Below are 23963 nucleotides of genomic sequence, written 5' to 3' on the forward strand. Positions count from 1 at the left end.
CAAACATCATTCAAAAACACAGTGTCAGTTTCTATATGGATGTTGACAGTACCTAGCTCTATCTCACCACCACTCTCTTCAGCTCTTGTGGTGTCACTAAATTATCAAACTGCCTATCCAAAATCAAGTGCCGGTGAGCAGAAATACCTCTGTTTAAATAGTTGGAAGACTATAAAGTCTTTGGATTGGATTGGATTTGTTTATTGTCACATGTACCGAGGTACAGTGAAAATATTTTTCTGAGGGCAGCTCAAACAGATCGTTTATAAGAACTAGGAGCAGGAGTAGGCCATCTGGCCCCTCGAGCCTACTCTGCCATTCAATGAGATCATGGCTGATCTTTTGTGGACTCAGCTCCACTTTCCGGCCCGAACACCATAACCCTTAATCCCTTTGTTCTTCAAAAAACTATCTATCTTTATCTTAAAAACATTTAATGAAGGAGCCTCAGCTGCTTCACTGGGCAAGGAATTCCATAGATTCACAACCCTTTGGGTGAAGAAGTTCCTCCTAAACTCAGTCCTAAATCTACTTCCCCTTATTTTGAGGCTATGTCCCCTAGTTCTGCTTTCACCCGCCAGTGGAAACAACCTGCCCGCATCTATCCTATCTATTCCCTTCATAATTTTATGTTTCTATAAGATCCCCCCATATCCTTCTAAATTCCAACGAGTACAGTCCCAGTCTACTCAACCTCTCCTTGTAATCCACCCCCTTCAGCTCTGAGATTAACCTAGTGAATCTCCTCTGCACACCCTCCAGTGCCAGTACATCCCTTCTCAAGTAAGGAGACCAAAACTGAACACAATACTCCAGGTGTGGCCTCACTGACACCTTATACAATTGCAACATAACCTCCCTAGTCTTAAACTCCATCCCTCTAGCAATGAAGGACAAAATTCCATTTCCCTTCTTAATCACCTCTTAAAACCAACTGTAAACCAACTCATGCACTAGCACATCCAGGTCTCTCTGCACAGCAGCATGTTTTGATATTTTATCATTTAAATAATAATCCCTTTTGCTGTTATTCCTACCAAAATGGATAATTAGTACATGAAAAGAAAATACCCTGTTTTAAACTCTGTTCACTAGCCACCGACTCCATCCTTGTCCCTGACAACTCTCTGAGGTTGAAACTTACTGTTCACAACTCTCTGAGGTTCAAACTTACTGGTGGGGGGGGGGGGCACTGAAGCCCCATTGTCCCGATGCCGGTGATGTTGTGGGCGGGGATCTTTGCTGCTCGAACGGGGGAGGGTTATTGTCCGAGGTATTGGGGGGGGGGGGGGGGACTTTGCCGGTGATGTTTGGGGGAGTGGGGGAGGGTGTGCTGGCAATGTTGGTGGGAGCTGTATGGTCTTTGCCAGTGATGTTGGGGGGTGTGGGTGCCGTTGCCGGTGATGTTGGTGGCGGCGGGCGATGTTGCCATTGATGGTGCAGTGGCGAGGGTTGGGGGGGGGGTTCTTTGCCGATGATGTTGGGGTGGGTGTTTGTCAGCAAGTAGGCTGGGTGTCCTTGCTGGCAATGTTGGTGGGGGGGGTGATCTTTTCTGGTGATGTTGGGGGAGCGGGGTCTTTGCTGACGAGGGGTTGAGGGGTGGTAGGGTTATTCTGAGGTGGGGGCACTCTTTAAAAAGTGCACCCCAATCTCTGAGGATTCGGCATTGCCGAAGACTTAGGGTCCATGCCACATTTTGGGTGCAAATCACCCCGGCTCCAAAAAGATGACTAAGTGTGAAAGGATCGTAATGGGAACCGCTGGCATGATCCGCTCCGATTCTCCCGCCCAAAATGACACTGAGTCATTTCTTGGGAGAATTCCATCCTGGTTGTGGTGGTTCCTTTGGTCAAGACAGGGGCAGCAGGGTAGCATGGTGGTTAGCATAAATGCTTCACAGCGTCAGGGTCCCAGGTTCGATTCCCGGCTGGGTCACTGTCTGTGCGGAGTCTGCACGTCCTCCCCGTGTGTGCGTGGGTTTCCTCCGGGTGCTCCGGTTTCCTCCCACAGTCCAAAGATGTGCGGGTTAGGTGGATTGGCCATGCTAAATTGCCCGTAGTGTCCTAATAAAAGTAAGGTTAAGGGGGGGGGGTTGTTGGGTTACGGGTATAGGGTGGAAACGTGGGCTTGAGTAGGGTGATCATGGCTCGGCACAACATTGAGGGCCGAAGGGCCTGTTCTGTGCTGTACTGTTCTATGAATGATGTGGAGATGCCGGCGTTGGACTGGGGTGAGCACAGTAAGAAGTCTTACAACACCAGGTTAAAGTCCAACAGGTTTGTTTCAAACACGAGCTTTCGGAGCACGGCTCCTTCTTCAGGTGAATGGAAAGGCTTGTTCCAGAAATGTTTATATAGACACAGTCAGAGATGCCCCGGAATGCGCATTCCGGGGCATCTCTGACTGTGTCTATATAAACATTTCTGGAACAAGCCTTTCCATTCACCTGAAGAAGGAGCCGTGCTCCGAAAGCTCGTGTTTGAAACAAACCTGTTGGACTTTAACCTGGTGTTGTAAGACTTCTTACTGTTCTATGAAGACCACGGTTTGCATTTCATCGTGGAGCAAGCGGAGGAAGGTGACAAACCTTTGGGTGCAGCCGAAGCGGAGGAGGACGCTCCATAATCGCTTTTGGTTGACAGTGTCAAAGATCTTTGTGAGTTCAAAGAAGGCCCTGTACAAGGGTCGGGGTGCTGTTTCCTGCATTTCTCTTGTAGTGAAGATCATGTGCCCCATGGTGGGCGGAAACCCCATTGCTACTCTGGGAGAAGTTCTTCAGTTGCAGGGAGAAGGACATTAAGGAGAACTCTTGTGATGACCTTCCGTGTGGCTGACAACAAGGAAAATTCTTCCGTAGTTATTGCAGTTAGATCTGTTACCATTCTTGAAAGATGGTCATAATTATGGCATCTCTGACACCTTCTGGGATATTCTCCTCCTTCCAGGTAAAGGAGACTAAGTCATGTATTTGTGCCAGTACTGCTTATGCACCATGTTTTAGTGCTTCGGCAGAGATCCCACCTGTCCTGATGTCTTGTTCTTTAGCTTTTGCAACCTGGTGCCGGGTTGGGGCTCTGCTCAGATGGTGGCGGGTAGGATGTTGCGGGATGGAGTTAAGGGCACTTGCATTGAAGACAGAGCGCATGATTTCACGGAAATGAGACAGAGTCCTGTGTCAGGCATGCTTAGTCGGGTATTTCCTGGTGCTGGCTTCCTCCTCCCGCACTGCTCCACACTGGGTTCACCGCTCTCCTCCCGCACTGTTCCACACTGGGTTCACCATCCTCCTTCCGCACTGTTCCACACTGGGTTCACCGCTCTCCTCCCGCACTGCTCCACACTGGGTTCACCGCTCTCCTCCCGCACTGCTCCACACTGGGTTCACCATCCTCCTCCCTCACTGCTCCACACTGGGTTCACCGCTCTCCTCCCGCACTGCTCCACACTGGGTTCCCCATCCTCCTCCCGCACTGCTCCACACTGGGTTCAACATCCTCCTCCCGCACTGCTCCACACTGGGTTCCCCGCTCTCCTCCCGCACTGCTCCACACTGGGTTCACCGCTCTCCTCCCGCACCGCTCCACACTGGGTTCACCATCCTCCTCCCGCACTGCTCCACACTGGGTTCACCGCTCCCCCCCCGCACTGCTCCACACTGGTTTCCCCGCTCTCCTCCCGCACTGCTCCACACTGGGTTCACCGCTCTCCTCCCGCACTGCTCCACACTGGGTTCACCATCCTCCTCCCGCACTGCTCCACACTGGGTTCACCATCCTCCTCCCGCACTGCTCCACACTGGGTTCACCATGCTCCTCCCGCACTGCTCCACACTGGGTTCACCATCCTCCTCCCGCACTGCTCCACACTGGGTTCACCATCCTCCTCCCGCACTGCTCCACACTGGGTTCACCGCTCTCCTCCCGCACTGCTCCACACTGGGTTCACCGCTCTCCTCCCGCACTGCTCCACACTGGGTTCACCGCTCTCCTCCCGCACTGCTCCACACTGGGTTCACCATCCTCCTCCCGCACTGCTCCACACTGGGTTCACCATCCTCCTCCCGCACTGCTCCACACTGGGTTCACCGCTCTCCTCCCGCACTGCTCCACACTGGGTTCACCATCCTCCTCCCGCACTGCTCCACACTGGGTTCACCGCTCTCCTCCCGCACTGCTCCACACTGGGTTCACCGCTCTCCTCCCGCACTGCTCCACACTGGGTTCACCATCCTCCTCCCGCACTGCTCCACACTGGGTTCACCATCCTCCTCCCGCACTGCTCCACACTGGGTTCAACATCCTCCTCCCGCACTGCTCAAACACTGGGTTCACCGCTCTCCTCCCGCACTGCTCCACACTGGGTTCACCATCCTCCTCCCGCACTGCTCCACACTGGGTTCACCGCTCTCCTCCCGCACTGCTCCACACTGGGTTCCCCATCCTCCTCCCGCACTGCTCCACACTGGGTTCACCATCCTCCTCCCACACTGCTCCACACTGGGTTCACCATCCTCCTCCCGCACTGCTCCACACTGGGTTCCCCGCTCTCCTCCCGCACTGCTCCACACTGGGTTCACCATCCTCCTCCCTCACTGCTCCACACTGGGTCCACCATCCTCCTCCCGCACTGCTCCACACTGGGTTCACCGCTCTCCTCCCGCACTGCTCCACACTGGGTTCACCATCCCCCTCCTGCACTGCTCCACACTGGGTTCCCCGCTCTCCTCCCGCACTGCTCCACACTGGGTTTACCGCTCCTCCCGCACTGCTCCACACTGGGTTCCCCGCTCTCTTCCCGCACTGCTCCACACTGGGTTCACCATCCCCCTCCCGCACTGCTCCACACTGGGTTCCCCGCTCTCCTCCCGCACTGCTCCACACTGGGTTCAACATCCTCCTCCCGCACTGCTCCACACTAGGTTCACCGCTCTCCTCCCGCACTGCTCCACACTGGGTTCACCGCTCTCCTCCCGCACTGCTCCACACTGGGTTCACCATCCTCCTCCCTCACTGCTCCACACTGGGTTCACCATCCTCCTCCCGCACTGCTCCACACTGGGTTCACCATCCTCCTCCCGCACTGCTCCACACTGGGTTCCCCGCTCTCCTCCCGCACTGCTCCACACTGGGTCCACCATCCTCCTCCCGCACTGCTCCACACTGGGTTCACCATCCTCCTCCCGCACTGCTCCACACTGGGTTCACCGCTCCCCCCGCACTGCTCCACACTGGGTTCACCGCTCTCCTCCCGCACTGCTCCACACTGGGTCCACCATCCTCCTCCCGCACTGCTCCACACTGGGTTCACCATCCTCCTCCCTCACTGCTCCACACTGGGTTCACCATCCTCCTCCCGCACTGCTCCACACTGGGTTCCCCGCTCTCCTCCCGCACTGCTCCACACTGGGTTCCCTGCCCTCCTCCCTCACTGCTCCACACTGGGTTCACCATCCTCCTCCCGCACTGCTCCACACTGGGTTCACCGCTCTCCTCCCACACTGCTCCACACTGGGTTCACCATCCTCCTCCCACACTGCTCCACACTGGATTCACCATCCTCCTCCCGCACTGCTCCACACTGGGTTCACCATCCTCCTCCCACACTGCTCCACACTGGGTTCCCCGCTCTCCTCCCGCACTGCTCCACACTGGGTTCACCGCTCCCCCCTGCACTGCTCCACACTGGGTTCACCATCCTCCTCCCGCACTTCTCCACACTGGGTTCACCGCTCTCCTCCCGCACTGCTCCACACTGGGTTCCCCGCTCTCCTCCCGCACTGCTCCACACTGGGTTCACCATCCTCCTCCCTCACTGCTCCACACTGGGTTCACCATCCTCCTCCCGCACTGCTCCACACTGGGTTCACCGCTCCTCCCCGCACTGCTCCACACTAGGTTCACCATCCTCCTCCCGCACTGCTCCACACTGGGTTCACCATCCTCCTCCCGCACTGCTCCACACTGGGTTCACCATCCTCCTCCCGCACTGCTCCACACTGGGTTCACCATCCTCCTCCCGCACTGCTCCACACTGGGTTCACCATCCCCCTCCCCCACTGCTCCACACTGGGTTCCCCGCTCTCCTCCCGCACTGCTCCACACTGGGTTCACCATCCTCCTCCCTCACTGCTCCACACTGGGTTCCCCGCTCTCCTCCCGCACTGCTCCACACTGGGTTCCCCGCTCTCCTCCCGCACTGCTCCACACTGGGTTCCCCGCTCTCCTCCCGCACTGCTCCACACTGGGTTCACCATCCTCCTCCCGCACTGCTCCACACTGGGTTCACCATCCTCCTCCCTCACTGCTCCACACTGGGTTCCCCGCTCTCCTCCCGCACTGCTCCACACTGGGTTCACCGCTCCCCCAGCACTGCTCCACACTGGGTTCACGATCCTCCTCCCGCACTGCTCCACACTAGGTTCACCGCTCTCCTCCCGCACTGCTCCACACTGGGTTCCCCATCCTCCTCCCGCACTGCTCCACACTGGGTTCACCGCTCTCCTCCCGCACTGCTCCACTCTGGGTTCACCATCCTCCTCCCGCACTGCTCCACACTGGGTTCACCATCCTCCTCCCGCACTGCTCCACACTGGGTTCCCTGCCCTCCTCCCGCACTGCTCCACACTGGGTTCACCATCCTCCTCCCGCACTGCTCCACACTGGGTTCACCATCCTCCTCCCGCACTGCTCCACACTGGGTTCACCGCTCCCCCCCGCACTGCTCCACACTGGGTTCACCATCCTCCTCCCGCACTGCTCCACACTGGGTTCACCATCCTCCTCCCGCACTGCTCCACACTGGGTTCACCGCTCTCCTCCTGCACTGCTCCACACTGGGTTCACCATCCTCCTCCCGCACTGCTCCACACTGGGTTCACCGCTCTCCTCCCGCACTGCTCCACTCTGGGTTAACCATCCTCCTCCCGCACTGCTCTACACTGGGTTCACCATCCTCCTCCCGCACTGCTCCACACTGGGTTCCCTACTATCCTCCCGCACTGCTCCACACTGGGTTCACCGCTCTCCTCCCGCACTGCTCCACCATGGGTTCACCATCCTCCTCCCGCACTGCTCCACACTGGGTTCACCATCCTCCTCCCGCACTGCTCCACACTGGGTTCACCGCTCAAACCCCGCACTGCTCCACACTGGGTTCATTATCCCCCTCCCGCATTGCTCCACACTGGGTTCACCATCCTCCTCCCGCACTGCTCCACACTGGGTTCACCGCTCTCCTCCCGCACTGTTCCACACTGGGTTCACCATCCTCCTTCCGCACTGTTCCACACTGGGTTCACCGCTCTCCTCCCGCACTGCTCCACACTGGGTTCACCGCTCTCCTCCCGCACTGCTCCACACTGGGTTCACCATCCTCCTCCCTCACTGCTCCACACTGGGTTCACCGCTCTCCTCCCGCACTGCTCCACACTGGGTTCCCCATCCTCCTCCCGCACTGCTCCACACTGGGTTCAACATCCTCCTCCCGCACTGCTCCACACTGGGTTCCCCGCTCTCCTCCCGCACTGCTCCACACTGGGTTCACCGCTCCCCCCTGCACTGCTCCACACTGGGTTCACCATCCTCCTCCCGCACTTCTCCACACTGGGTTCACCGCTCTCCTCCCGCACTGCTCCACACTGGGTTCCCCGCTCTCCTCCCGCACTGCTCCACACTGGGTTCACCATCCTCCTCCCTCACTGCTCCACACTGGGTTCACCATCCTCCTCCCGCACTGCTCCACACTGGGTTCACCGCTCCTCCCCGCACTGCTCCACACTAGGTTCACCATCCTCCTCCCGCACTGCTCCACACTGGGTTCACCATCCTCCTCCCGCACTGCTCCACACTGGGTTCACCATCCTCCTCCCGCACTGCTCCACACTGGGTTCACCATCCTCCTCCCGCACTGCTCCACACTGGGTTCACCATCCCCCTCCCCCACTGCTCCACACTGGGTTCCCCGCTCTCCTCCCGCACTGCTCCACACTGGGTTCACCATCCTCCTCCCTCACTGCTCCACACTGGGTTCCCCGCTCTCCTCCCGCACTGCTCCACACTGGGTTCCCCGCTCTCCTCCCGCACTGCTCCACACTGGGTTTCCCGCTCTCCTCCCGCACTGCTCCACACTGGGTTCACCATCCTCCTCCCGCACTGCTCCACACTGGGTTCACCATCCTCCTCCCTCACTGCTCCACACTGGGTTCCCCGCTCTCCTCCCGCACTGCTCCACACTGGGTTCACCGCTCCCCCAGCACTGCTCCACACTGGGTTCACGATCCTCCTCCCGCACTGCTCCACACTAGGTTCACCGCTCTCCTCCCGCACTGCTCCACACTGGGTTCCCCATCCTCCTCCCGCACTGCTCCACACTGGGTTCACCGCTCTCCTCCCGCACTGCTCCACACTGGGTTCACCGCTCTCCTCCCGCACTGCTCCACACTGGGTTCACCGCTCTCCTCCCGCACTGCTCCACTCTGGGTTCACCATCCTCCTCCCGCACTGCTCCACACTGGGTTCACCATCCTCCTCCCGCACTGCTCCACACTGGGTTCCCTGCCCTCCTCCCGCACTGCTCCACACTGGGTTCACCATCCTCCTCCCGCACTGCTCCACACTGGTTCACCATCCTCCTCCCGCACTGCTCCACACTGGGTTCACCGCTCCCCCCCGCACTGCTCCACACTGGGTTCACCATCCTCCTCCCGCACTGCTCCACACTGGGTTCACCATCCTCCTCCCGCACTGCTCCACACTGGGTTCACCGCTCTCCTCCTGCACTGCTCCACACTGGGTTCACCATCCTCCTCCCGCACTGCTCCACACTGGGTTCACAGCTCTCCTCCCGCACTGCTCCACTCTGGGTTCACCATCCTCCTCCCGCACTGCTCTACACTGGGTTCACCATCCTCCTCCCGCACTGCTCCACACTGGGTTCCCTACTATCCTCCCGCACTGCTCCACACTGGGTTCACCGCTCTCCTCCCGCACTGCTCCACCATGGGTTCACCATCCTTCTCCCGCACTGCTCCACACTGGGTTCACCATCCTCCTCCCGCACTGCTCCACACTGGGTTCACCGCTCAAACACCGCACTGCTCCACACTGGGTTCATTATCCCCCTCCCGCATTGCTCCACACTGGGTTCACCATCCTCCTCCCGCACTGCTCCACACTGGGTTCACCGCTCTCCTCCCGCACTGTTCCACACTGGGTTCACCATCCTCCTTCCGCACTGTTCCACACTGGGTTCACCGCTCTCCTCCCGCACTGCTCCACACTGGGTTCACCGCTCTCCTCCCGCACTGCTCCACACTGGGTTCACCATCCTCCTCCCTCACTGCTCCACACTGGGTTCACCGCTCTCCTCCCGCACTGCTCCACACTGGGTTCCCCATCCTCCTCCCGCACTGCTCCACACTGGGTTCAACATCCTCCTCCCGCACTGCTCCACACTGGGTTCCCCGCTCTCCTCCCGCACTGCTCCACACTGGGTTCACCGCACCCCGCCGCACTGCTCCACACTGGTTTCCCCGCTCTCCTCCCGCACTGCTCCACACTGGGTTCACCGCTCTCCTCCCGCACTGCTCCACACTGGGTTCACCATCCTCCTCCCGCACTGCTCCACACTGGCTTCACCATCCTCCTCCCGCACTGCTCCACACTGGGTTCACCATCCTCCTCCCGCACTGCTCCACACTGGGTTCACCATCCTCCTCCCGCACTGCTCCACACTGGGTTCACCATCCTCCTCCCGCACTGCTCCACACTGGGTTCCCCGCTCTCCTCCCGCACTGCTCCACACTGGGTTCACCGCTCCGCCCGCACTGCTCCACACTGGGTTCCCCGCTCTCCTCCCGCACTGCTCCACTCTGGGTTCACCGCTCTCCTCCCGCACTGCTCCACACTGGGTTCACCATCCTCCTCCCGCACTGCTCCACACTGGGTTCCCCGCTCTCCTCCCGCACTGCTCCACACTGGGTTCACCATCCTCCCCCCGCACTGCTCCACACTGGGTTCCCCGCTCTCCTCCCACACTGCTCCACACTGGGTTCACCATCCTCCTCCCGCACTGCTCCACACTGGGTTCACCATCCTCCTCCCGCACTGCTCCACACTGGGTTCACCGCTCTCCTCCCGCACTGCTCCACACTGGGTTCACCGCTCTCCTCCCGCACTGCTCCACACTGGGTTCACCATCCTCCTCCCGCACTGCTCCACACTGGGTTCACCATCCTCCTCCCGCACTGCTCCACACTGGGTTCAACATCCTCCTCCCGCACTGCTCCACACTGGGTTCACCGCTCTCCTCCCGCACTGCTCCACACTGGGTTCACCATCCTCCTCCCGCACTGCTCCACACTGGGTTCACCGCTCTCCTCCCGCACTGCTCCACACTGGGTTCCCCATCCTCCTCCCGCACTGCTCCACACTGGGTTCACCATCCTCCTCCCACACTGCTCCACACTGGGTTCACCATCCTCCTCCCTCACTGCTCCACACTGGGTTCACCGCTCTCCTCCCGCACTGCTCCACACTGGGTTCCCCATCCTCCTCCCGCACTGCTCCACACTGGGTTCAACATCCTCCTCCCGCACTGCTCAACACTGGGTTCCCCGCTCTCCTCCCGCACTGCTCCACACTGGGTTCACCGCTCCCCCCTGCACTGCTCCACACTGGGTTCACCATCCTCCTCCCGCACTTCTCCACACTGGGTTCACCGCTCTCCTCCCGCACTGCTCCACACTGGGTTCCCCGCTCTCCTCCCGCACTGCTCCACACTGGGTTCACCATCCTCCTCCCTCACTGCTCCACACTGGGTTCACCATCCTCCTCCCGCACTGCTCCACACTGGGTTCACCGCTCCTCCCCGCACTGCTCCACACTAGGTTCACCATCCTCCTCCCGCACTGCTCCACACTGGGTTCACCATCCTCCTCCCGCACTGCTCCACACTGGGTTCACCATCCTCCTCCCGCACTGCTCCACACTGGGTTCACCATCCTCCTCCCGCACTGCTCCACACTGGGTTCACCATCCCCCTCCCCCACTGCTCCACACTGGGTTCCCCGCTCTCCTCCCGCACTGCTCCACACTGGGTTCACCATCCTCTCCCCCCTGCTCCACACTGGGTTCCCCGCTCTCCTCCCGCACTGCCCACACTGGGTTCCCCGCTCTCCTCCCGCACTGCTCCACACTGGGTTCCCGCTCTCCTCCGCACTGCTCCACACTGGGTTCACCATCCTCCTCCCGCACTGCCAACACTGGGTTCACCATCCTCCTCCCTCACTGCTCCACACTGGGTTCCCCGCTCTCCTCCCGCACTGCTCCACACGGGTTCAAGCTCCCCCAGCACTGCTCCACACTGGGTTCACGATCCTCCTCCCGCACTGCTCCACACTAGGTTCACCGCTCTCCTCCCGCACTGCTCCACACTGGGTTCCCATCCTCCTCCCGCACTGCTCCACACTGGGTTCACCGCTTCTCCCGCACTGCTCCACACTGGGTTCACGCTCCTCCGCACTGCTCCACACTGCACTGCTCCACTCTGGGTTCACCGATCCTCCTCCCGCACTGCTCCACACTGGGTTCACCATCCTCCTCCCGCACTGCTCCACACTGGGTTCCCTGCCCTCCTCCCGCACTGCTCCACACTGGGTTCACCATCCTCCTCCCGCACTGCTCCACACTGGTTCACCATCCTCCTCCCGCACTGCTCCACACTGGGTTCACCGCTCCCCCCCGCACTGCTCCACACTGGGTTCACCATCCTCCTCCCGCACTGCTCCACACTGGGTTCACCATCCTCCTCCCGCACTGCTCCACACTGGGTTCACCGCTCTCCTCCTGCACTGCTCCACACTGGGTTCACCATCCTCCTCCCGCACTGCTCCACACTGGGTTCACCGCTCTCCTCCCGCACTGCTCCACTCTGGGTTCACCATCCTCCTCCCGCACTGCTCTACACTGGGTTCACCATCCTCCTCCCGCACTGCTCCACACTGGGTTCCCTACTATCCTCCCGCACTGCTCCACACTGGGTTCACCGCTCTCCTCCCGCACTGCTCCACCATGGGTTCACCATCCTTCTCCCGCACTGCTCCACACTGGGTTCACCATCCTCCTCCCGCACTGCTCCACACTGGGTTCACCGCTCAAACCCCGCACTGCTCCACACTGGGTTCATTATCCCCCTCCCGCATTGCTCCACACTGGGTTCACCATCCTCCTCCCGCACTGCTCCACACTGGGTTCACCGCTCTCCTCCCGCACTGTTCCACACTGGGTTCACCATCCTCCTTCCGCACTGTTCCACACTGGGTTCACCGCTCTCCTCCCGCACTGCTCCACACTGGGTTCACCGCTCTCCTCCCGCACTGCTCCACACTGGGTTCACCATCCTCCTCCCTCACTGCTCCACACTGGGTTCACCGCTCTCCTCCCGCACTGCTCCACACTGGGTTCCCCATCCTCCTCCCGCACTGCTCCACACTGGGTTCAACATCCTCCTCCCGCACTGCTCCACACTGGTTCCCCGCTCTCCTCCCGCACTGCTCCACACTGGGTTCACCGCACCCCCCCGCACTGCTCCACACTGGGTTCCCCGCTCTCCTCCCGCACTGCTCCACACTGGGTTCACGCTCTCCTCCCGCACTGCTCCACACTGGGTTCACATCCTCCTCCGCACTGCTCCACACTGGGTTCACAATCCTCCTCCCGCACTGCTCCACACGGGTTCACCATCCTCCCCCCACTGCTCCACACTGGGTTCACCATCCTCCTCCCGCACTGCTCCACACTGGGTTCACCTCCTCCTCCCGCACTGCTCCACACTGGGTTCCCCGCTCTCCTCCCGCACTGCTCCACACTGGGTTCCCCGCTCTCCTCCCGCACTGCTCCACAATGGGTTCACCGCACCCCCCCGCACTGCTCCACACTGGGTTCACCATCCTCCTCCCGCGCTGCTCCACACTGGGTTCACCATCCTCCTCCCGCACTGCTCCACACTGGGTTCCCTGCTCCCCTCCCGCACTGCTCCACACTGGGTTCACCGCTCTCCTCCCGCACTGCTCCACACTGGGTTCACCATCCTCCTCCCACACTGCTCCACACTGGGTTCACCATCCTCCTCCCACACTGCTCCACACTGGGTTCCCCGCTCTCCTCCCACACTGCTCCACACTGGGTTCACCGCTCTCCTCCCGCACTGCTCCACACTGGGTTCCCCGCTCTCCTCCCCACTGGGTTCACCGCTCTCCTCCCGCACTGCTCCACACTGGGTTCCCCGCTCTCCTCCCCACTGGGTTCACCGCTCTCCTCCCGCACTGCTCCACACTGGGTTCACCATCCTTCTGGATGTCTACAAAATGAACTCGACAAATACAACAGCAACCATCGAGAAAGTTTGCACCTCGTTTGCAAGACACGGTATCCCGGATGTGTTAGTTTCAGACAAGGGATCACCTTTGCTGATAACCTGATTTTGGTAGGTAAACAAATGTATCCTGATGTCAGCTCTAAATCTGCTCACCATGGGCAGCCCGGTAGCACAGATGGATAGCACTGTGCCTTCACAGCGCCAGGGGCCCAGGTTCGATTCCCTGCTGGGTCACTGTCTGTGCGGAGTCTGGATGTTCTCCCCGTGTCTATGTGGGTTTCCTCCGTGTGCGTCGGTTTTTTCCCACAGTCCAAAATACGTGCAGACCCGATGGGCCGAATGGCCTCCTTCTGCACTGTATGTTCTATGCTCTATGCTATGCTCTATTAGTTTGAAACTGTCTGATTGTCATATTCCTTTGCACGTCTGATTGCTGTTCTTCATTGAAGTAAATACCCAGGGAAGGTGTCTCCTTTTGAGGCCTCGGCCAACCTAGTGTATTAAGCCGCAGCAGTTACTGGCTCCTGGTTGGATGTTTTGAAAAACAGTTTAAGTTGGTTGGTTCTGTGAGAGTTGGCTGGTTCCTATTTGGCAGCTTTCCCTATTTATCCACGTTAGATTATGATTGTGGTTACAATGTGGGGGGTAGGTAGTCTGATGAACACTTTTCAAGCAAGTGTATCATTTCCGACACATTGGAGACTTCTGATAGATGCGATACTTCCAGTTAAATAGAAATAAGTGTTTGTAAGGTGTTTGGTGAAAACTAAATGCAGCATTGATTTACACAGTTGCTATGGTTCTAGTGAAACACATTGGTGCTGGAATTCTGAGGGAGATCCTCCTTCCGCGCCGCACTCTGCTGCTGCTTTATTACTGCCACAGTTCCTGGAGAAATAGCTGTTCCCACAGTTTCATTGAGGATTCCCTGGCCCCCTGCTGACACTATAGTGGCTACCTGATGTTGTGAAACATGTAAGCTATAAACTATCCGTACTGTACTATCAGCTTCACTGTTACAAACAACTTTGTGGCATGTTTTCAGGTCACTCCAGCACATTAGATGAATTCAGATGGGAAATGCAAGTGTATTACTTCATGCTGTTTTTGTTCATTAAGTCTTCTAATCTGCTCAGTATTAAACATATCCCAATAAACCCAGTAGATCAAAGAGATGCAGATGGTCTCTTTTTGATGAAAACAGTGATTCAATTATTTCAAGTGTCCCTGTGGTATTAAGTATATTAGTCTCAGAATTATTTATCTGAGTATTAAAGCCCTCATTTTTTAAGGCTTGCAGTTTTCTACATGCAAGAATTTTCTGTGCAGGCCTCATGAATGTGGCAATAATATTAAAACTGGGTTTCATGTTCCGCTTAAGCAATTAAACTTAATGCAGGGGGAGCCTGGAACCTGTTTAAAAGTAACATTCTTGACGGCTCATGACAGTTTTCAGCTGGTTAAATTGATTTGGAGTTTTAATAATGTTTTGATTATATTTTGCTCCATGCACGAGTTGGCCTTGCCAGGTAGTTCAACACTCTTTCCTCATGGTACTTCTTCACTGTTGCCGTTCTGAATTGCACCGTTCAATGGGATATGCCTCCAGATCCTAATACGTGCAGGTTTGAAATTTAGGAGAATTTTCATGAGGATTAACATTAATGAGGATTGTCTGAAATGACACCGGGGCGCATTGGATCCACATCTGTCACTATCCCATCCCAACAGTTGTAGGTGTCTACAAACATTCCCTGAGATGTCAATTGCTTTCTATCTTTTGTGTTGGAAGTGGCTCAGTTGGTAACCTGCTCGCCTCTGATGCACAAGGTTCTGGGTTGCCTCTCCAGGGCTTCCCGTGTAAAAATCAAGGTCGACACTCGAAAGCATTACTTTCAGAGGTTCCATCTTTTGGCTAATATGTTAAACCAACGTCTTATCTTCCCGTTTGTGTGGATGCAAAAGATTCCATGACACTACTTCAAAGCAGAACTAGGAGTTAGCCCAGTGTCCTGGCAAATATTCATCCCTCAATCAACATGGCAAAAAAATAGATTATCTAGTAATTAACATGTTGCTGTTTATGAAAGTGATAGCTATTGCATTTCCTACTTTACAGCAGAATTCAAAAAGTACTTTGTTGGCTGTAAAGTGCTTTGAGACATTTGGTGGTTGTGAAGCGCTCTTTATAAATACAAGCCTTTCATATTTTCACTGCCACCACTTCACATGACTGTCTATGATAATTGCGCAAGATTTCATCAAATTTCCAGCATTGAAACGAGCCACTGAGCCCAACCAGCACATGCTTACATTTATGATCATATCAATTCCTTCTTAATCTACCTCTATCAGTGATGTACCATCAATTGGACGCGAGGCACGATGAAGGTCCAAACGTAGGCTTTAATCAGCTAGTTGTTAGCCCGGTGGTTGACTACAGAGAAAGGCCGACCGCTGGGAACTCTGGGTACTTATACCCCGCCTCGGAGGCGGGGTCTGCTTGCCTCTCGACCAATTGGTGAGCAGTCACATGACTAGTCCCAGCCAATCAGACGAGAGGCACATGACCAGCCAGAGCCAATGGGAAACCAATGCTCTGCACCAATGGCAGTGCTCCCATTCATACCACCACATTCACCCCTTGTGGAGAAAGAAGGCGGGGGTGGGGTGTTGTAAGGGGAAGAGAGAGGGGGGGGCGAGGACTGGTGGTATGAGTAGATACAATCAAGAAGATGGGGGCTGCCCACTGGCTCGTGGCAAAATGAACAAAACTAAATACAGGAGGATGCAAAAACAATTTCAATAGAGTCCAATAAAGTCCCATGGTTGCATCAGATGGACACGATCAGCCTGTCGGGTGCCCGTGGTGTTCTGGTGGACCGTCGCAGTGGAGCCGGTGACGTCGGGCTGATGGTCGTCCTTGCCTCTGGGAGCGTCGGTCGTAGATGTGTCTCCGTACCCCGGGCCGGTGGTGGAGATGCTGTAATCGGGGAAGAGGGGGTCTGTGCGCTGGGTCGTGGGGGCGCAGGGGGCGCTGGGGGGAATTGGGGTTGGGGGGGAGGTGTTGATGTAGGGGGGGAAGGCCGCACGCCGGTGGGTGCCAGGTCCCAAAGCGAGACCGTACCCTGCCGACAGTCTGGATACTCCACGTATGCATACTGCGGGTTGGCGTGGAGTAACTGGACTCGCTTGGGTCGGACTTGTGCACCTGCACATGCTTCCGGAGCAAAATGGGCCCGGGGGTGGCCAGCCAGGTCGGGAGAGGGGATCCTGAGGACGACTTCTTAGGGAAAACAAGAAGACGTTCATGAGGTGTTTGATTAGTGGTGGTACAGAGGAGAGACCGGATTGAATGCAGGGCGTCGGGGATGACCTCTTGCCAACGGGGGATAGGGAGGTCTCTGGACCGTAGGGCCAGCAGGATGGTCTTCCAAATGGTGCCATTCTCCCGCTCGACCTGACCGTTACCCCGGGGGTTATAACTAGTCGTCCTGCTAGAGGCGATGCCCCTGCTGAGCAGGAATTTACGCAGTTCGTCACTCATAAAGGAGGACCCCCGGTCACTGTGGATGTACGCGGGGTAACTGAACAGGGAGAAAATGGACAGGAGGGCCTTTATGGCGGTTGTTGTGGTCATGTCGGGACAGGGGATGGCGAAAGGGAAGCGGGAGTACTTGTCAATAACACTCAAGAAATATATGTTGCGGTTGTTGGAGGGGAGGGGACCCTTGAAATCTATACTGAGACGTTCGAAGGGGCGGGACGCCTTGATCAGATGCGCTCGTTAGGGGCGGTAGAAGTGCGGTTTGCACTCTGCGCAGATGTGGCTGTCCCTGGTGACGGCCCTGACTTCCTCAACGGAGTTGGGCAGGTTGCGGGTCTTGATAAAGTGGTAAAAACGGGTGACCCCTGGATGGCAGAGGTCCATGTGGAGGGAGCGGAGGCGGTCAATCTGTGCGCTGGCGCAGGTACCGCGGGACAGGGCATCAGAAGGCCCATTGAGCTTCCCAGGACGATAGAAGATATCGTAGTTGTACGTGGACAACTCGATCTGCCATCGCAAGATCTTGTCGTTCTTGATCTTGCCTCTCTGTGCATTATCACCATGAAGGCTACTGACCGTTGGTCTGTGAGGAGGGTAAACTTCCTGCCGGCCAGATAGTGCCAACAATATCGCACAGCTTTGACTGTGGCCTGTACCTCCTTTTCCACCGAGGAATGGCGGATTTTGGAAGTGTGGAGGGTCCGGGATAATAAGGCCACGGGTCTGCCCGCTTGGTTGAGGGTGGCCGCCAGAGCTACGTCAGACGCGTCGCTCTTGACCTGGAATGGGAGGGACTCGTCGATCGCATGCATCGTGGCCTTTGCGATATCAACTTTGATGCGGCTAAAGGCCTGGCGGGCCTCCATCGACAGGGGAAAGGAGGTGGACTGGATAAGGGGGCGGGCTTTGTCGGCGTAGTTGGGGAACCACTGGGCGTAATAGGAAAAGAAGCCGCTGACGTCACCACCGGCGCATGCGCGATGTGGGTTTCTCTTCCGCTTCCGCCATGGCGGAGGCCGCGGCGGCCGCGGAGGAGAAATAGTGCACCCAGGGCACTGGCCCGGAGTCTGAGCGGGGGGCTCCGCTCGCGGGCCTGGCCATCGTGGGGGCACCCCCCGGGGTTCGATCGCCCCCCAGGACCCCGGGGCCCGCTCGCGCCGCTGATCCAGCCGTTACAGAGGTGGTTCAAACCTCGGCGGTGGGAGAGGCCTCCCAGCAGCGGGACTTCGGCCCATCCGGGCCGGAGGATCACCGCAGGAGCCTCTCCCATCGGAGTGGCGAGATTTCAGCCACCGCCACTTCCCAGGTGGCGGAGAATCTCTGCCACGGCGGGGGCGGGATTTTCGGCGGCCCCAGGCGATTCTCCGACCCTGCTGGAGGTCGGAGAATTTCGCCCCTCATCTGGAACAAGAACAGCTCTTCCTGTGAAAATGAGGATTTGCTTCTGCATCCATCCACTCTGAGGACTATTTGGCTCATTAGGCAATCGGCAGTGAACAAACATAGCCAGCAAGATTCAAAATGTATAGTTGCAGAGGGTGGAAACAAAAGTGTAGATGGCAGGGGCCCTTGGAATGCAAGGAGGTGAAAGTGGCACCAATTTGGTACAAGTGCTTTGGGTATCTTGATAGATTACGAGAACACCGTAGACTTTTACTTAATTACCAAACAGGTGATTCTGGAACAGAAAAACCTCAGGCTGCATGTTAAAGCCTTTATTCTGAGGCCCACAGTATTTGAAGGAGTAAAAAAAAAAATCACTATTTGATGGCTGTGAAGAGAACGTGACTTTTCTGTATCCATGACGATTGATACCAATGCAAAACCTGCTGGACATTTTTGCAACTGTTTTCTGTTCCACTACAGAATCACAGAATTATTGCAGTGCAGAAAGAGGCCATTTGGCCTATTGTGTCTGCACCGGCTCTCCAAACAAACATAATCGCTCAGTGGCATTCCCCTGCCATTTCTTCACACCCCTGCACATTGTTTCTGTTCAAATAATCATCTTAATGCCTCAATTGAACCAGCCTCTACGCACTTCCAGGCAGTGCACTCCTGACCAGAACCACTCACTGCGTATAAAGTCTTTTCTCACATCGTATTTGTTTCTTTTGCAAATCACTTTAAATCTGTGCCCTCTCATTCTTGATCCATTTACAAGTGGAAACAGTTTTGCCCTGTATACTCTTTCCAGCCACTTCATGATTTTGAACATCTCTGTTTAATCTCCTTTTAGTTGCCTTCACTTGAAGGAGAACAGTCCCAACCTCTCCAATCTGTCCTCCTAACTGATGTTTCTCATCCCTGGAACCATTCTTGCAATACCTCTTCTGCATTCTCTCCAGTGTGCCCACATCCTCCTTATAGTGAGACACCCAGAACTGTACACAATATCCCAGCTGAGGTCTAACTAGTATCTTGTATAAGTATAGCATATCCTCCTTGCTCTTGTACTCTGTGCCCCTATTAATAAAGCCGAGACTATTGTATGCGTTAATAACTGCTCACCCCACTTGTCTTGTCACCTTCAATTGTCTATACACATATATACCCAGGTCCCTCTGCTCCTGCGTCCTCTTTAAGAATTTTACCGCTTTATTTTTCATTGTCTCTCCATGTTCTTCCTATCAAAATGTATCACCTCACACTTCTCCATATTGAACTTCATCTGCCACCTTTCTGCCCACTCTACCAACTTTTCCTTGACCATTTGCGGTTCTTGACTGTTCTCTTCACAGTTTACAATACGTCCACGTTTTGTGTCATCCTCAAACTTTGAAATTGTCCCCTGCACACCAAGATCTAGACCATTAATATTTTGTCTTTGGGCAGCACGGTAACATTGTGGTTAGCATAAATGCTTCACAGCTCCAGGGTCCCAGGTTCGATTCCGGCTTGGGTCACTGTCTGTGCGGAGTCTGTACATCCTCCCCGTGTGTGCGTGGGTTTTCTCCGGGTGCTCCCGTTTCCTCCCACAGTCCAAAGATGTGCAGGTTAGGTGGACTGGCCATGATAAATTGCCCTTAGTGTCCAAAATTGCCCTTAGTGTTGGGTGGGGTTACTGGGTTATGGGGATAGGGTGGAGGTGTTGACCTTGGGTTGGTTGCTCTTTCCAAGAGCCAGTGCAGACTCGATGGGCCGGATGGCCTCCTTCTGCACTGTAAATTCTATGATAAGAAGAGGGTGCCATATGGCGCTGGCACAGTGATGCATGTTGTATATGGCTTTAGGGACAGCAACATGCCATTGTCGTATAAATGTGTTCGGCAGAGCAAGAGTTAATGTGGAACTGGAGCACAGTACCGCCCACAGTTTGATGTAGTGCGTCATATAATAATAGACTGTGGAGTAGAATATGAAAATTAGCATGGAGACGGCACTGATGCATGGCAGGATCTGGGATGTGTACATAGTTATGGGTTAACAATACATAATTTATGTTTCAAAATGTAAGTCTTCAGACATCTCAGTGAGACACCAAATGTGCCTTTGCAACAATATAGTTTGTGCAAAAAGGCAATTGTTATGTTCAATGTTTGAAATAAGTACATTACAGAGAAATAAGATTGCACAATTTAGATTTATTCCATTGTGTCTGAGGCCTCACCAAAACTGTGTCCGAAACTGAGGAATACAGACAATTCTTCTTTCGGAGGCAGACTCAGTGACTGAATGGATTTAGTTGGTGACCTCTCGTTGTGAAAATGGTAGCTATGCTTTTACTAATGGCTGGAAATCAGCTCCTCCGTTAGTGCACTTCCTGCTGAAAGACCTCTTTACAGGTAAAGTAACATTGCTGGCCACATGTCTTTGCTGTACCATTGTGAACAATTAGTCCATCTATCTGTCACCACGACAGTTTGCACTTTTAAGGCATATGCAGCCCTTTAAAACCTGCTGCCTTGAATGTTCCATTTCCCTAGGTTGCAGGCTAAACCCGTGGGAGTATAATTTTCATACGCCAGTCGGCAATTCAAATTAGGGAGAGGGCCTTCCATAAGGGAATTCGGCCGCCTTAGTTGTCAGCTTCAGGCTATCTTAGGAGAATGGAGCTTAAAATTCTACTGAAGTTCTTTGGTAGGGGTAAGGAGCTACTGACTCTCCTGCCCACTCAGATCAGCAGTCGGCTTGTGACTTCCAGTTCAATACTTGTTGCTTCATGTTCATGAGACCCAGCATGCAAAATGGTCCAGGCCTCAAGCTGAGAGCGGGCAAGTGGCACAATTGCACCATCTAATTTCTGTCCAGGCTGAAAAATGATTCCATGATGTCTTCTAAGCTCTTGAGTTAGTCTGCAGTCTTACCTTATGCACTAAAACACAGATTTTAGGTCAATAATGCATTCTGAAGGCAAAGAGGGTGCAGTAAAACACATTGAGCACGATGCAAATATTTATCTGCACCAAAGGAGTGACTGTACATGTTTTATGTCAGAAATAAGCTTAGTTATTGTTTACTGTGTACATAAAAAAATGAAATTAAAATAACTGCCACGGCAGTACAGTTCAGGTAGTTTTGGCTTGCCTCGTTCGGTAACACATAAACCTCTATGAGCCAGAAGCTCCTGAATTTAAGGCCCATTCCAGGAATAGAGCACTTATCTAAGCTTGCTCTTCAGTGAGGTATTGAGGAAGGTCTGTATCATTGGTGATGCTGTCTTATTTTGTGCTGCATTGCCTGTTTTGTCAAGTGGATGGAAAAGATCCCAAGGCACTGTTCAAATAGAAAAGGCAGTTGACTTGGGCAACATTCCTCCCATCACCTCCAAAAACAGCTCAACTGCATATTTGGATCTTGGACGTTGTGTTTTCCAACACAGTAACAATAATTACACTTCAAAAAGTAATTCATTAGATCATGAAGCACTTGAGACATCTTGAGGACATGCTAAAGTTGGATTTAATTGTGAGAGAATCATAAATTGGAGGCTCAAGCTACACAATCTTGGAGCAGTATAATGAACTAATTTTGTACCTTTCCTCTCTAAAGACTCTGGTACTTGTCGATGACCTGTGAACACCAGGCACTCTCGGGTACCTTATCCAAGTGACCCTTCCTCTTGTGTCACCCTAGATATTGCTGGGCAGTTTAATTCTAATCTAATCCAATGTCTATATGAACATGCTTCCCAGCAATGGTCCCTGAGAAGCAAGCAGGAGCAGGAAACTTGCCCCCACCCATCTCAGGTACTGAGGCAAATTTAGTAATTCCTTTGTCAGCCCTCCAGATCAGATTGGCTAATGTAACACAGATCTGAGATTGGGGAGGGGGGGGGGGGGGATTTTCTGAGCCCCCTGCGGCATGCTTCATGGCACCATAAGTTGGCCGGCGGGTGAGCTCTTGAGCTTCTGCCACTGTCAATGGGGTTTTCTGTTGTATGCAGCCCCCGACGCCAGGAAACTGGCAGGGGTTCACCGTTGGCTGGAACGGCCGGTAAATTGCGGCCTAGATCTTTGGTATTGTATAGAGCGTCTTGCACCTTAAAACTCAGGGAACTGTCCACTGACTCATTCAGGAAGCTCTGCCTTACTTCTGCTAGCCAGTCTTTCTGTCCTCACTTCTTAATTAAACATTTGGGGCGGGATTCTTCGTCGGCTGAAGCCGGAAGCGGGAAACATGATTGGGCGGAGAATCGGTTTTGACGCCGAAATCTTGGCGGCCATCGGTTTCACGCCAAATCGCCATTCTCCGGTGCCTTGACAGCGACGTCAATGCGTTCCACAATGCACAAGCAGTAAATGCCGTTGGCATATCATTAGCGGGCCTGACCCAGCATTCTCCGGGGCCTCCGCGATACTCCGTCTCCACTGGGCTGAATTCCCGAGGACAAAGTTTACGTGTGCTTTTAAAAGTTGTGAAACAGACAACGTCGCTGCTGAGGGAGAGAGATGGGGTACGGAAAATGTCCAACATCGCTATAGTTTCCTGACAGTCGTGCAACTGGCCTGGGGGGGGGGGGAGGGGGGGAGGCTTCTGCCAGGGTCGGGGGTAGGTAGCAGGGCGTGGCCAGGTGGAGGGCTGTGGGGCCGGGGTGGAAGGGCCTAGAGCACCATTGCCGTGGGCTGCGTACGCCGCTGATTGTCCACTGGGAACCTAGGGCCATAGGTCGAATGAGTGACCCCCCCTCCTCCACAATGGGGTTCCCTGGAGGCCACGCCCCTGACCACCTTGGGCTGAACTGGCCTCTGTGCACCCAGCATGGTCATCGCAACAGCTGGAGAACAGTAGCGATGTCACGTTGGCGGGGGATCATGTGACATCCCCAGAAGATACACTGTTATGCTGTTTAGGCATATTTTCATGAATTAGTGAGGGCATAAACCTGATTATGTCGCCGGTGGGGGCATGCTGAGGTATCCCTGGTTCAAATCCCATTATGGCCCTCTCGTGAGAGTTAGCAGCCGTAATGGGATTTGAGCCAGTGGCGAATGAGCCTGGAAAATCCCACCCATTATCCTATTATGTGATCATTTTAATTGTTTAAAGTGACATGGCTATTAAAATGATCAGGCTCGATGTTCACATTGGGACACCAGGGTACCTGCTCTGTTATATATCTAGAGGATTTTTAGGACTTAAAAGATGAGTCATGCAAGGAAGGATTGCTTGGAATATTTAGTTACATGTGATTGTCTCCAAACCAGGTTTGGAATCCACCCAGTTGCAGGCCGAATGCCTGGACAGCTGAATGTGCTGCTTGCTGAAGCTGGAGTTCCATATGATATTGTACTGGAAATGGATGAAATCAATGAAGACTTTCCAGGTAGGAGTTTAATCAAGATGCTTCCTCAGGGAATAAAATCTTTATTCTTTTGTTGACAAACATGTTGTAACTTTGGACAGAATCGTTTGGTTCTGCCGTGGTTGGGAATTGTGGGCCAGTCCATTTCCTCACCTCATTCCTGGAGTCGGCCATTTTTGCCGAGGAGGGTTCAGGGCCGGGCAGGACTACCCGTGCCACTGAGGGGGCAGCCAATTCAGCTCATTGAGCGCCTTGTTAAGGGCACAGAAAAGAGGGAAATTGGGATGTTCCAGTTGC

General features: G+C 55.1%; 1 protein-coding gene across 7 annotated transcripts in view; it reads left to right on the plus strand.

Annotated features, from left to right (window-relative positions):
* Positions 1-23963, plus strand: part of LOC119962774 (NAD(P) transhydrogenase, mitochondrial-like) — a 226657-nt gene that overhangs the window by 166396 nt on the left and 36298 nt on the right. For all 7 annotated transcript variants that reach the window (XM_038790844.1, XM_038790843.1, XM_038790842.1 and 4 more), the window contains one exon: positions 23569-23687. In XM_038790844.1, coding sequence (XP_038646772.1) covers positions 23569-23687 — 119 coding nt within the window. The remainder of the gene's footprint in view (positions 1-23568; positions 23688-23963) is intronic.

This window comes from Scyliorhinus canicula, chromosome 3 (assembly GCF_902713615.1).
Source record: "Scyliorhinus canicula chromosome 3, sScyCan1.1, whole genome shotgun sequence".
NCBI lineage: Eukaryota > Metazoa > Chordata > Chondrichthyes > Carcharhiniformes > Scyliorhinidae > Scyliorhinus > Scyliorhinus canicula.